Source organism: Schistocerca piceifrons, chromosome 6, assembly GCF_021461385.2.
Source record: "Schistocerca piceifrons isolate TAMUIC-IGC-003096 chromosome 6, iqSchPice1.1, whole genome shotgun sequence".
NCBI lineage: Eukaryota > Metazoa > Arthropoda > Insecta > Orthoptera > Acrididae > Schistocerca > Schistocerca piceifrons.
The window spans coordinates 197,674,607-197,690,050 of NC_060143.1; the positions used below are offsets into that span (position 1 = coordinate 197,674,607).

The 15,444-nt window shown below is 38.8% G+C and overlaps 1 protein-coding gene across 5 annotated transcripts in view; it reads left to right on the forward strand.

The window, feature by feature from the left end:
• Nucleotides 1-15,444, forward strand: part of LOC124802416 (transmembrane protein 62-like) — an 84,768-nt gene that overhangs the window by 19,260 nt on the left and 50,064 nt on the right. For all 5 annotated transcript variants that reach the window (XM_047263178.1, XM_047263180.1, XM_047263177.1 and 2 more), the window contains exons 6-7: nt 1,272-1,427; nt 1,509-1,656. In XM_047263178.1, coding sequence (XP_047119134.1) covers nt 1,272-1,427; nt 1,509-1,656 — 304 coding nt within the window. The remainder of the gene's footprint in view (nt 1-1,271; nt 1,428-1,508; nt 1,657-15,444) is intronic.

The window sequence follows — 15,444 nt, forward strand, 5'->3', positions numbered from 1 at the left end:
TCCCTCTCCTTCCCTCTTTCCTGATGAAGCAACCGTTTGTTGTGAAAGATTGAATTTTGTGTGTATGTTTGTGTTTGTTTGTGTGTCTATCGACCTGCCAGCACTTTCGTTTGGTAAGTCACATCATCTTTGTTTTTTTTATATATCTTTCTCGCTAATTCATTTCTAGTAGAACTACCATTTTCTGTGATCTTTCCAAGGCCTCTCTGGATGATACAGTTCTACTAGGGGGACTAAAATGGTGTGGGTTTAAAAGCAAGGATGGAGTCATATATTAATAGTAGAAAACATTGTGTCACATTAACGAATGATACAACAGGAGTAAAACTGAATTCAAAGTAGAGAAACATCAAATATGGTGCCATGCTTGGTTTGGTGCTTGGTCTAATCCTGTTCTTGGCTTGCACAAATGATTTACTTGGAACATTGGAGGATCTTTAAAAATTGTGATGTTTGCTGATGATGCATATATACTGACAAAAAGGCCAGACACGTCCATATCAGACACAGGAGAATAATGCTTAAAACTGGTTCTCAGCAGACAGCTTAACATAAATATTACAATGATTAGAAATAATATAATTCCAAACAAACAAAAACAACAAGAGGTGCTAGAATTGGAGATCAACAGGAACACGCTGGATGAGGCTCCATGTCTGATGTTCTTAGTCATCTAGATGGATAACAAACAGAGATAGCACCAGCATATGAAGAAGGTAAACAAAGTGCTCCAGCTGACTTTTATATGAATCTGCTAGCGTACTTTGAATACTTACACTCAGTATTGCACTGTGGCATAATCTTCTGGGGGAGTGCAGCTAAGATAAAAAAAATAGTTATTCTACAGAAGTGTAAAGTAATAACAGTAATAATATTCTGTACAGCTGATACAATAATAATATTCTATAAAGCTGATAACTGAAATCTTGCTTAGTCGCATGAGGAACTTGAGGATTCTTACACATAAGTGCCAATACATGTATTTCATAGTATATGTGTGGGTAATGAAAAGAGTGAAATTAGACTGAATTATTTTGTATTAATCATTACAAAAAAAAAAAAAAAATCCACATTTTCCTTCCTTTATAGTATTATTTCACTTACAAGTTGTCACTCTGCTTTTTTTTTTAAATAATTTGACATCCAACTTGTTATTTGCAACTTCACGGATGGCAGTAAGTAGACTTTTTGATTACTTTCACATGTTTTTGTTAACTCGTTGTCAGGATTCTTTCCTGAAAGTTTGAAATAATTTCACTACAATGTTGCAGATATCGTTTAGGTGTTATGGATCATGGGTTGTTTTCTTTTGTTGATGTTGTGCATCGAGACTGGCCTGTTGTGTTGGTTACCAATCCAAAACATCTCTTATACACACTACCAGGAAGAGAACCATTAGAAAGGATACACACTTCAACACATATAAGGCAAGACATTTATACCTAGAAATTATGATGCTTAATAATTTTGTTGTTACATTATAACTATAATGCATTTTGTTATTTCAGAGTATTAGCATTTTCTTTGGCACCTGTTGAAAAAGTACAAGTTACATTGGACAAGGAAATTTGGCAAGACTGTGTACACATAGAGGGCCCATTGTTTGTTGCCAACTGGAGTCCTGACAAATTTAACTCTGGAATATATGAGATAACAGTAAGTCAGATGTAAACTAAATGTATCTGAAGTATAGACAGGATTTATTATTACTGTTATAACAAACTGTAAGTTTGTAATAAGTTTGGCTCTTTAAAACAAATGTTTTGAACTTTTACTGTCAAGTGTATCTATCAACTGCAAACACTGGATAAATATAAAGAAATAAAAACAGAGTTAAATGAGCAAGGCTCTGTAGATATTGTTAATTGTAAAAATATGATTGTTGCAGTTAATTGGGAGATGAAAAACTAGCAACCATTTCACCCCTCTTGCTGTTGGGGATACTGTGTTAGTCCAACACGGGGCTCTTGTCTCATTTCCTCTTTGTGCAGTTATCACTGTCAAATCTCCTCCCTGGACAGGAATTTTTCTAGTTATAGAGACAGTTAACTCTTAACTCATGTGGTGACTCTTCTGTAAAGTATTCTACGAGGTGTGGTCTCTGGGATGTCTATGTTTAAACTGAGATTTAAAGTATACATCATTTGAAAATTTGAATTTAAGTTATCAAACAATGGAAACTCAAGGTAGGAATGTCAACAATGTAGGAAAATACAGATAGCTACTTATCGAAAAGAATACACATCAAGTTGTAGACAGGCACGATAAAAAGACACTCACTTATAGCTTTCAGCCGCAGCCTTCATCAGTAAAAGACACACACATATGCACCATTCACACACACACACACACACACACACACACACACACACACACACACACACACACTTGCAAGGAAGCAAGTACACATCACCTTCACACGACCGCCAACTCCAGCACCTCGGGCCTGGCACAGGCATTGGCGGTCTCGTGTGTGTGTGTGTGTGTGTGTGTGTGTGTGTGTGTGTGTGTGTGTGTGTGTTGCTGATGAATGCTGTGGCTTCATTGTTGATTTTATTGCACTAAATAATTTGTGCAGTATATAATATGTTTTTGTGTGGTTTCTTGAATATCATACTAAACATACTGTTACAAGTGAATTTTACATTCAGAGAAATTGTATTAGCTCTGTAGCAAGTAAATGTTCACACACAACTGAATTCCAGACATTAAACATGTAAATAAAACTCGCACCTCCTAAGTACATCTACATCTACATATATACTTCAGTAGCCACCAAGTGGTGTGTGGCGGAGGGCACAATTCGCGTCAAAGTCATATTTCCCCCCTTCTGTTCCACTCGCAGATCGCGCGAGGGAAAAACGACTGTCTGAACACCTCAGTACAATCTCTTATTTCCCCTATCTTTGAATGGTGATCATTGCGCGATTTGAAAGTTGGTGGTAATAATATATGCTCTACATCCTCGGTGAAGATCAGATATCGGAATTTAGTGAACAGCCCCTTCCATTTAGTGCACCATCTATCTGCAAGTGTGTCCCACTTCAAACTTTCTATGAGATTTGTAATGCTCTCGCAATGGCTAAACGTACCAGTCACGAATCTTGCCACTCTCCTTTGTACCTACTCAGTCTCTTGAATCAGACTCAACTGGTAAGGGTCCCATACAGACGAACAATACTCCAAGACTGGACGAACTAACGTATAGTAAGCTATTACTTTTGTTGAAGGACTGCATTGCTTCAGGATTCTACCAATAAACCGCAATCTAGAGTTCGCCTTACCCGTTACTTTTGTAATCTGATCATTCCCTTTGAGATCATTTCGAATAGTCTCACCCAGATACTTGACGGACAGTACTGCTTCCAAAGATTCGGCATTTATTTTGTACTCGTACATTAATGGGGACTTCTGCCTTGTTATATGCAGTAGGTTACACTTACTAATATTGAGAGATAACTGCCAGTCATTGCACCACACATTTATTTTCTGCAAATCCTCTATTGATTTGTTCACAACTTTCATGTGAATCTACTTTCCTGTAGACTACAGCATCAACGGCAAACAGTCTAAGGCCACTGTCAATACCATCAACCAGATCGTTTATGTAAATTGTAAAAAGCAGAGGACCTATTACGCTGCCCTGGGGCACACCTGAAGTTACGCTTGTTTCTGTTGAAGTCACCCCATTCAGGACGACATACTGCTCCCTGTCTGTTAGAAAACTTTCTGTTCAACTGCATATGTCATCGGATAGACCGTAAGTGCGCACTTTTTGTAGCAAGCGACAGTGAAAGAACTGAGTCGAATGCCTTTCGAAAGTCGAGAAATATGGCATCAACCTGGGAGCCGGTATCTAGAGCCTGTTGTATACCATGCGCAAAGAGGGACAGCTGTGTCTCGCATAACCGCTGTTTCCTAAAACCGTGCTGGTTTCTGCAGATGAGCTTCTCCGAGTCTAGAAAGGCCTTTATGTCTGAACACTAAATATGTTCCATGATTCTACAACAAATCGATGTCAGTGAAATTGGCCGGTAATTGTGTGCATCTGATTTTCTACCCTTTTTATAGAGTGCTATTACCTGGGCCTTCTTCCAGTCCCGTGGAACTTTCTGCTGTTCCAGTGGTCTCTGATAGGTGATGTATAAGAATGGTGCTATATTTGTAGCATAGTCAACATAAAATCTTACGGGTATACTGTCTGGACCAGATGCCTTCCTGGCATCTAAGGATCTTAACTGTTTTACAATCCCAGATACACTAAACACTATGTCAGCCATCGTTTCATTTGTTCAATAATTGAAAGGTGGAATGGTTCTGCAGTCCTCTACCATACTACCGTAAACGAGTTTTTGAAAGCTAGGTTTAGAATTTCGGCCTTCTGTTTATCATCATCAGTTACATTACCCGTACTGTCAGCAAGAGAAGGTATTAAATTATTTTTAGCGTTTATAGATTTTACGTACGACCAAAATTTTTTGGGGTTACTTTTAGAAACTGCAGATAATATATTGCTTTCAAATTCGTTGAAAGAATCTCTCATTGTCCTTCTGACAGCTGCTTTCATTTTGCACAATTTCTGTTTGTCAGCGGGGCAGTGACTACATTTAAAATGACTGCGAAATTTTCTGCTTTCTCAGCAACTTCCTAATATGTTTGTTGTACCAAGGTGGATCCTTTCCCTCCCCTGTACTTTTGCTAGGCACACATTTCTCTAGCACATGGTGGACAATACCTTTAGATTCCGACCAAAGATGCTCAATATCTTTGTGTCCTGCAGTGAATGCTTGGAGCTGACTATGAAGACATTCATTAATGACAATTTTATTTGCTTTCCCAAACAAGAAAACTTTACACTGTTTTTTTGCAACTTCCACTGACAGAAGCCACAATGACATTATGGTCACTAATCCTTTCTTCTAGATTAACTTCCTCCAAAAGATCAGGTCTGTTTGTCACCAAGATATCTAATATGGTCCAATCCCAAGTTGTTTTTCTAACCAATTGCACAAGGTTGTATGTTGAGAGTGCTCCTAGAATAACTTCACATGAATCTTTGCTTCTGCCACCTGTGATAAACGTGTAATTTTCCCAGTCAATGGATGCTAGATTAAAGTCTCCACTTATAACTAATGGATAATTTGGATATTTACTTCCTATGTACTCAAGACTTTCCCTGAAACATTCTGCGATGTTTGTTGCGGGTGCTGGTGGTCTATAAAAACATCCTAATACAATTGTCAGTCCTTGTCTGATTGACAGCTTTATCCAGACTATTTCACAGTATCGATCTCAACTGTGTTTAAACAGCTTTTAACTGCAATGAACACACCATCTCCCATAGCATCAGTCCTATCCTTCCTAAAAATTGTCCAATCCGAGTCAAAATTTCACTGCTTTTTTATGTCTGGTTTCAACCAGCTTTTGGTACCTAATACAAAATTGGCATTGCTACTCTTTATTTTGGAGTTTAACTCTGGGATTTTGCTACAGACCCTTCATCCTTTGGACTGACCTGTTTAGGCGAACTAACAATTTTTACAGTTGGCACACCCACATCAGTGCCATGAACTGGTAATATTTCAGGCCAGCGGTTTGTTCCCCGTGGGGAGGAACCTAATCTAAAAAAAAAAACCCTTTTGCATGCCACAAGTACTGTGCTACCCATGTAGCTGCTTCCTGTGTGTAGTGCACCCCTGATCTATCAAGGAGCATCCTACAACCTTCCACCCCATAGCGTAGGTCAAGGCATCTACAACCATTTTCACCACAGTCGATGTAGCCTCTGGTTTATATTCTCCACTTGACTCTAAACCAGAGGACCCTGGTCCACCCTGGGTACGATGCTGCAGATCTTCAGCTTGGCTTCCACTCCTTGAGAGATGGAGGCCCTTTCACCAATTTAGCCAGCCGTCGAAAGGACCCAAGGATTTCCTTGGAACCTCGATGACGGGCATTGTTGGTGCCGACATGTGCGACAATCTGCAGCTGGCTGTAGCCTGCACGCTTCATAGCCGCCAACCTCTTCCACATCCCGGACAAGCCCCCCCCAGCAAGCACACTGAGTGAACGTTGGACTTCTTTCCCGCCCTAGGCTCTATGTTCCTGCGGGGCTCCATGACCCGCCTAACATTGGAGCTCTCAATAACTATAGTTCAATTCTTTTATCTTGGCATCTCGCGCGTGCCTGCCCAGACACAGGAGATTGCTGCATTGCCAGTTTCAAATGACGCACGCGCCAAAAGAAGCAGCGCCATAGTATAGTAAGTTCGCAGACTTACGTTTAGGGGGAGCACGCAGTTTATGAGGTAAAGCCACCATGGCCGCATTAACCCTTTCGCTGCTACAGAGACGTGCTCCCTGCATTCACTGTCCCGCTCGCCTGTGCAGACACATGGTGTTCCGACTACTTTGACACACTTATCATTCGATTTCACAAAAACTATTTGGCCCAAAAATTTGATTTTTACACGTCTTCTTGACTGATACCTTCCCCCTACAAATGACTTAATTTTGTTTCGATGTTCAATGCAGTTATTGTGTAGCATTAAATGTAGTAAACCATTGCACGAAATTTTGAAGAGTTTGCAGAGGTAAAAGTCCATAGCGTATACTTTCCGTAATTTCGATTTTAGTTGCCACAATGTTGAGAACGAAATGTGGACAAGATACCTAAATTTCATATACAATTTACTGTATAACAATATCTCATTTAAGTACCAGATAGGTGTCATATGTAATATTCAGAAATATTCCGTCTTTCGCGACTGTAATAAAAGTTTTATTTATACCAGAGTCATTTCACTTTTTTCTTAAAAGTTCTGATTAAAACAAAGTTGGTGAAGTACACAAAACTGAATTGTGGATGTAATAAAACATAGAAACTAAAATATGTTGTCAGTGAGCAGGGTGTATATGACCCGGGACAACCAGGAGATCTGGGAAAAACCCGGGAATTTTTTCATCCGGGGAAAAACCCGGGAATTTTTCATTGTTTTAGTTTTTGGTTACATTTTTGTAATTTTGACTAGTAAGAACCAATACTCTAACAAAGAATACTACTGTATCTCGCTACTGCAGAATAATACTGCAGCAATAAAACACGAACGAGAGAAAAAACGAACATAAAACCTAAGTTGCAAAGGAAATACGCAATATACAGGAACAAAACACAGTGCTTATATGAGCGTCTGCCAACAGCAAAATGTGTCAAGGCTTTAGGAAGACTATGCAATGTTTTATAACAACAAATTGCCTCCGATGAGCGTGACATCACAACTGTTTACATTAGATTCGTTTGAGCGGTTGCAGGCGAGTTTATGCGCACATGCAATTGAGTCGTGTATGAGTAGTACCTTATCCCACTTCTCGCTACAGAAGTGTGGCAGTTAGCTGTATAAGCAATAGCAGCAAACAGCCAGATGATATCCAGAAAAAATTTACTGGTGCACCTGAATAAAGCCGAAATGGTGAATGACAATCGCTGTTTTATGTGGTTGACTGGGTTTTCAAATCATCAGCGTTGTTATAATTACTAGCGAATTCCATAGATTCAGGCTACCAGAGAGGAAATAAACGATTAACAGGAATAACAGGCAACTAAGATTACATGTTGTCTTCTCCGTGTATCCAAGAAAATGAAATTTTGACAGAAAATTTTTGACCAGACCAGTACACTACAGTCCCCAGCTAGCAGCCGCTAAAGTTCTATTCTGGGAGTAATGCGGAAAAACGCGTTGTACAAGCACTTAATATCGCCTAACCGGAAAACAAATGCGGGACAACTAAACCGGTGATTGTGGCAGGATTAGTGAGGTTAACCAGAGAATAAATTTTGACACTGGCAGGAATAATTACAGAATTAGTGATGACAAGATTGTTTGTTAGAATGAGGAAGGAGAAGAAACGGAGACTGTCACAAATTACGGAAGTATATGATGATTCAAAATTTATATAAAAATTACATACTACTACTTTTCGATCTCATGCTTCAGAAGCTAGAAAGTATGAATGAAATGTGAAACTATTTCCTAACATAAAACTTTTTGCTTGTAGTAGGTCTAATGGGCTTTTGATGTTGGTACTTCCTGAATTATATTTTGTCGTGTTATAAAAATGACCATTTGTGCCAAAACAGTCTCGTTTATTAGGTGTGTATAACAACTGCTGCAGTATTAGGCAGGCCTATTTCATTTTATCTAGCAGACAGTGACAAAATACATGTAATCAGATCGAGAAACCACACCAGTCTTGGGAACTATTTGTATTAACAGCTTTTCTGGTATTAGACGGTTTTTCATGTAGCAAAACGTTGACAAACTTTGATGGCATAATAGAGTCTTTCCCAGAAAGGGAAGTACGCTATATAAAGCTGTGGCAAGATTAGAGAGAAAAAAAAGCTGGGACTTAAGGATTGAAGAAATGTGTGCTGTCTTGCTTGTCTCTTGTCTTTACTCGTTTTATGTATCCTATATATAATTTTATGTCACACAGAACAGCAAGTTATTAGCTAATAGGCAGTAAAGACTGCAAATTTTCTCAAGAGTTCTTGTTCTCCCGGTTACAAATAATCCCATCCACTATTAATTGCGAGATTTTTTTTAAGCGGGGCTGGATGACAAAACGGCCGACTGCAGGAGAGGCACCACCAAACATTTTAATTTCCACTGTCCTGAATACAGTTTGATGGCACCCATTGCAAAATATTACACGTTTGAATTCCACAGAGCAAAATAGAGAGGCATGTGATGGAAGAACGCTGTGTGAGGAGGCGTGGCACTGCACTTCGGCACACTTGTGACCAAATAACATGTCTTACATTGCCTTGATCATATATGTTTTATGTATCAGACACTTCATAAAGACGTGCGCTACAGTATGTAGATATTTTTGAAAAGTCGATTTTTTAAATTTTTGGCGTCATACCTCAAACGCTCGAGGGATGGGGAGTGCCACTATCTAATATTGGCCCGGTTCGGAAATATTGTAGATCCAGACCTGGTGCAAAGAGCAGTCTAAGTTGTAGTGGGGAGGTGGTAGCCTCCACATGACCCGTGTTTACGTTAAGTAATTTTGCTGTTTCCTCTTCATTTATTGCTCTCACGTCAAATGAAAACAAAATGGATTTCTGTGGTCAGGAGCTATCAAGTGAATTAAAATACATGCTCATAATTATGGAAGGCTAAAATAAGTTATTAGTTTCAGATTTTAGTTTGATTCTACCTTTCTGACAGTGAAGCGTTAATCGCCTTGCAGAACAATGAAGTTATCTTTGTCGGTTTGTTAAAGAAATTTGACTTTTATTAATCTTTTCTGCGGAGGCAGTCAATTTACTTGAAACGAAGTGTTTAATTCCACACTATTGCCTAGTTTCAACTGCTCGCTACATTTCAAGTGCATGTTTTCATCGTCTAGCACGTATGGCATTATGCCATAATAAAGAACCAAACATGAGATAATGCGGTACTGATACATCTGAATCTGGACATACGAATGTGCACTTTAAGCCGAATTATGCATTTAGTAGGGTTCACAAAATTCCCATGCCCTTGGAGTATCCTCTAACGTCTTGTTTCTTTTATGACATAATGTAAGATCTTTTAATGTTTTACACGTACAAACGTACGGGCATCCTGCGTCATCATAGCTGCGCAAGCGCAGCGACGCCTGCCATCTGGCGCAACTGCTAAAACGAATCTAACAGGTCGCGGGAAAATATTCCGAATGATTGTTTGAAAAGTATTACTTTCAAGTAAAGCAAATTTCCTTTTACACAAGATGAGAGCTGTGCGCGAATGTCCGATGAATTTCTTAACTCACAGAGCGTTTGACTCTCATTCTGAGAATGACCATTTAGAATATTTTCGAGCCCAGAAGATCAGACATTTATGTCGTTAAAAAATTTGCTGGCACATTTCTGTGATGTATCTTGAAGTGTAACACACGCAAAAAGATCAACATTACGTGTCAAAGCCTAGCTTCTCTTGCAGCTTATTAATCTTAGAGACCAAAGCTTTTCTTTTCTTGTAGCAAACACAATGTATATCAATTTAAACCATTAACTTTTCCAGCTTGTGTGTTCGCGCTACTTAACAGTGATGTTGTTATTGGCTGACTACATCGCGTGTCCTGTGGTCTGAATATCTACTGTCATCGGCTGGCGAGATCGCTTGACATGAGCTACGATCGGCTTACAAAAGCACATCGCAATCTTGATCTCAATCCTTCGGAAAGTAACATGGGGTGTTTGGTAGAATTCCAATGTATACTTTCGTAATATGAAAATACGCAGCGCACATGTTGCTGCACATCAGACATCTTTCCAAAATGTGTTTTTTCCCCCTGAGTTTAGTTTTCTAAAGTGTTGGGAAATTCTACGCCAGTGTGTAAAACCACAACCATTGAAAGGATTGATAAGTTTTACAGTTCCGAGGAAAAGTAGACTGTTACTTAACACGGAAAAAGTGTATTTTCATCAGGGAGAAAGTGTATTTTTAACCGGGAAATCCGGAATTTTTTTTTTCTTCGTGCACATATACACCCTGGTGAGGCGCATGGCGCAAACAATTTGTGTTTGTCACAATGGACAGCAAATACTTGCTAAAACATAGATCAGTCAACGAAAACACTGAATATGGTGATGTTGCCAAAGCAGCGAAGCAAAGAATTGTGTCAGACAATCAAGTAGCTCGGCAACGTACGAGCCAAAATTCTTATCTAAATAATACTTTTAATACTGTCGCAAAAGAATATATCTCAATATGAATAGTAAAACAGTGACTATGGAAGAGAAGATATACAAACAAAACAGATAACATGAATATTGTATGTGTGCCTTTTCATTGTTTTTAATTGCTGTGAAAAGAAATATTGGAGGACAAAATTAGAAGAACCGAAAACTTATTATGATTGAGACAAAGCACTAGAAATTTCAAAAAATTACATTCAAACGAATAAAATTCATGAAGTAAGACACTTCGGCATTGTTTTTAAATAAAGAAAATACTAAGCACCGAACAAGGTTTGAACTTAGAACTTTTCACTTAGCAGCCAAACACCGTAACCATTACACCATCAGAGCTCATTGTTCAACAGAACTCCTCGACGACTCTAAAATATCACACAAAATACCGACAAACACTGTTGGTATGACTATGAATTGCTCACGTTTCGTCGAAGTACAATAGGAAATAAACAATTACCGCTGTTCTTTATGGCGAAAAAACGGTTCATGAGAATGAAACAAACACCTTTCCTCGCTATCGCCTGAATTAGGAAGCTTATTGCTTGTTTAGTTTAATTAATTAATAGAATATAAAGCAATTGGTATAAAGAATGCTTTTCCAAACTTTCTGTAAAAGAAAGTCTGCTATCAAGACATTGCTTTTGTTCTATTACCTTATTTATGACTGAACGTTTCTAAAACTGAAGACACTCATCCGTGCTCTGCACTGCAGTTGAGCTCTGGCAACGAAGCTCTCTGTTCATTGGCTGACTGTGTTTTGTGACGTCAGATGCACAGAACGAACCTAAACTCAGCCGCCGTCGAAAATGACGCGCACTATAACAAACCCCTACCCCCACGTGCCTGTCCGGACCTTGCCGAAGGAGTGGCCACTATCCTGGCAGAAGGTGCATTCTGATCTGGCTCAGCCTCCCCCCCCCCCCCCTCCCCCAGCATCATACAGCACACTGAATCTATTAGCAAAGTGCATGGGATTTGGCAGGAGCCTGCGTACCCCGTGCAGCCTTCGCCTTGAGGCTCGAGACCTCGACACAGTCTGCCACCCACACTGAGGTGAGAGTGGGCTGGCTGGCTCAGTCGCTCCTGAGGTCGGCTCAGTGACAGAGATCTGTGACATCCCCCCCTGCACATCTAGTACAGCAGAGGCCGCCCCAAGCACCCCATCCCCACCGCACCTCAAGGAGCTTATTGATTGTGGCCAACAAAGCTTCCAGCTGTGTTTGGACTGTGACCAACTCCTGCTGCATCCGCACACAACAGACACAGTCCCTATCCATCTAGCTAATAACTGATTTACTATTAAAAAACTTAAGGAAACCTACTGCCACACAAGGTTAACAGCTGCACTCTAGTTGGCAGAAAGGACACTCAATAATGAAAATAAAAATATATGGTTGAAGCGAGATCTGGTGCTTATTTTTCTGCTAGGAGCTACTTAGTGAATACTAAAGAATAAGACAGTGACCTACAGCAAACTGCTAGGGGCTATCTAGTGAATATTATAAACGAATTAAACAGTGACCTACGGTAAGCTGCACCTACTGATTATCCCCCGTATTTGTAATTTAAACATGCGTTTACGTACACGCGAAAGTGACCTAATAAAACTACAAAAACTGCTACCTTAACTGTTCCATGTCTGAATGATACTAATAAACATAAACACTGGGCATTGTAGACTTACAGATGCAGGTACAAACCAAAACTTTTAGCTAACCATAAGAGTTCAGAATGAAAGCACAAATACGAATTCTACTTTATAGGAACTGATGGGCTTACAGTACGTGATCACTAAAGCCCACAACAAGCTAAGGTATTTATGCAGATGGCAAAGTGAGTCTTAGCTTTCTGCTAACTAACCCGTATTAAAGAAGGGCTCAGAAGTTGTATTGTAACACTGATTTACTCAGATATTGTAGTGTAATACTAATTTACCACGTATTTTACATTTCCTTAACTGTTAACGGTCGCAGGTTGCGCTAGTCAAACGTATACAAGTGAGGTTAGAAATCACTGTCAGTATCACTATTCATAATAAAATGTGTAAAAACTGCTACCTTCAGTGTACCGAGTCTAAATGACGCTAATAAACGTGAATACTGAGTATTGAACACTAACTTAAGCTGATTAACCCTCGTATTGATAATGTAAACAAACTTTTATGTTTATGTGAAAAATAACCTAATAAAACGTATAAAAACTGCTGCCTTCAATGTATTGAGCCTAAATGACACTAATAATCGCAAATACTGGGTATTGTGCACTGAATTAATTGATAATCCTGCGTATTTAACATCAGTTAAGAATGTAAACAAACGTTTGCGTACTCCTGGAACTGTCCTAAATAGAAACTTCGCTTATCTTATTCAGATGCAAATAAAAACTGAAACCTTTATCACATGTGTCTAACACTAAAGCATGTAAATACTATAGAATAGACAGCAAAAACAATTAATTACTAACTAAATTACTTATTTTGTAATACAGCAAGTGAAAAGCGCTCGTAGCTGGCGTCAGGGCTGCCTCGTGACCACAAAAGATAGTCTGAAAAACTGACTTTCAGTGATGAGGTCTACATTTTTCTTTACAACCGTTTAAAGCACATTTGATTTTAACCAAGACATTAAATGTTTTCTTGGAGAACCAGAAAGGTGCCCATCACCATTGTCCTTCAGTTCTTCCGCTGCATGCTAGTGATCACCAGCTACTGTAAAAATCACCATCTTTTTTGTGTATTTCTTGATCTATATCGCTGACATCTTCCTCCTCCCACCGAAGAATAATTTCATCAAATGTAGGATCATTAAAATTGACACATTCCTGCGAACACTTTTTGTAGTATATTGAAGAACAGCTATGTAGTTCTTGAGGAACTGACAGCAAAAATGTATAGTGGTGGTGATTTAAGGAGGGTAGGTGGGGGAGGGGGTTATAGAAGGAATTCCATTGCCGTCTGAAAGACCACTCCTCATGAGTTATGGGTTAGTAATTTTATTTTAGTGAATAGTGCACAGATTTTTAGGCTAACTTCTCTAACTTTATTTATTTTTCAGTGACAACTGTGACACTTTTGCTGCTAAGTCTGATATACAATCTCTCTATCTCTCTCTCTCTCTCTCAGAATGTATGCTGCCGTCATCAGCTCTCACAGTGTTCTTTGTCATCTCTAGCCATCATGAACTTCACCCAATACAGCTGATGATTTGCTTTCTTGAGTAGCAAAGATTTATTATTATCATTTTTTTTAAATTCTGATGCTAAATTTCTCTGCTGAACTGTGAAAAATCCTTGGGTGTGATATCTGAGGATTATGGAGACCATTCAATAGTACCCTGTCTGCTGATAACTCCATATGGTGGGGGAACTCCATCTTGTTGTTGTATCAACTTTTCCTGAGCTGACTGAATATGTTAAAAAAGTGGACTATTTTCCAATTCTGACAACACTTCTTGAAGCTTATCTAGGTCATTTATAAAATTGAGAATCCCATTGAAAAATAAGGCCTGATTAGCCCACCACTGAAAATTCCTGCCCATATGTGCGTATTCACCCTGCCATTTGCCTTAATAGTCATTTAATCATTCCGAAGAATGTTTTTGTAGAACTTTTGATAAGCTTCTTGTCAAATTGTGTACAATGTGCAGCATTCCATATGCATGTCTGGATCATCTCCATTTGGGTCTTGAAGTAAAGTAGGCATACATTGTCTCCGTTTCAGCTTTTTCTGAATCCTTTGTGAGCTTGTTCTTGCTATTCCATACTCCCTGGACACTTTTCTTTGAGATTTAGTCAGCGACTGCCTAAAACATTGTGTGACAACATTAAGATTCTCTCTTGGAGTAACAGACTTTGGTCTGCCTGGGCGATGAAGCTCCGCTACCAACCCAGTCACTTTATCTTAAATTTAATGTGCAGAGACCATGTCAAAATGGAGGATAGATGTTTGGAAAATATTCCACAAATGAATCACAAGTATCACTATAGTTAGTCATGTTTCCACAGTATTTGCAAAACAAATACACGGAGTCAACTGACTTATGGATGTTGCAAATCAGTCAAGTTTACAACTGACTACCATTACACTAGGCTAAACGAAGTATAAGGCTTGCTAGTGACTACTGACTGATGGCCCACCTGTATATAGTTCCTTCATTGCATAGGTAAAGAAGAAAAAGAAAATAAGAATTAAGAGGGAGATCACCTCAAATCCTAGATTAGGAGAGACAGAAGGTGCAAGAAGAGAGTCAGAAATGACAAGATTTCATCATGTTTTTCAAATCACACTCTTATCTAATAAGACTTATTTCGGTGGGTTGTTGGTAGGTGCTCATCTTCTTTCTGTGATGTTGTTATCATAAAATGGTAATCTTCATCAAATGTCTGACATTTGGTGAAATTAAACTTTGAAACCTGAAAGAAGAATATGGATAAAAGCTAACAGCTTCTAGATGGATGCCATTCACTTCCTTTTTAACTTTTCCAGAATATAAGTTAATGAAAGTTCCCACATATTACTTTCGATACAAAACAGATACTGATTGAACAGTTTTCTGTAAGCAATTGCAAAGCTTCCTACATGCTTCGGTGTTTTTATGGTGAATCATTTTTAATTCTTTTTATTCAGTTAACTTACTTTTAGGTACTTAAAATCTAAATTTGTCTCAATTTTTGTGTCATGTTTACTGGTTGTTTCAGGTAAC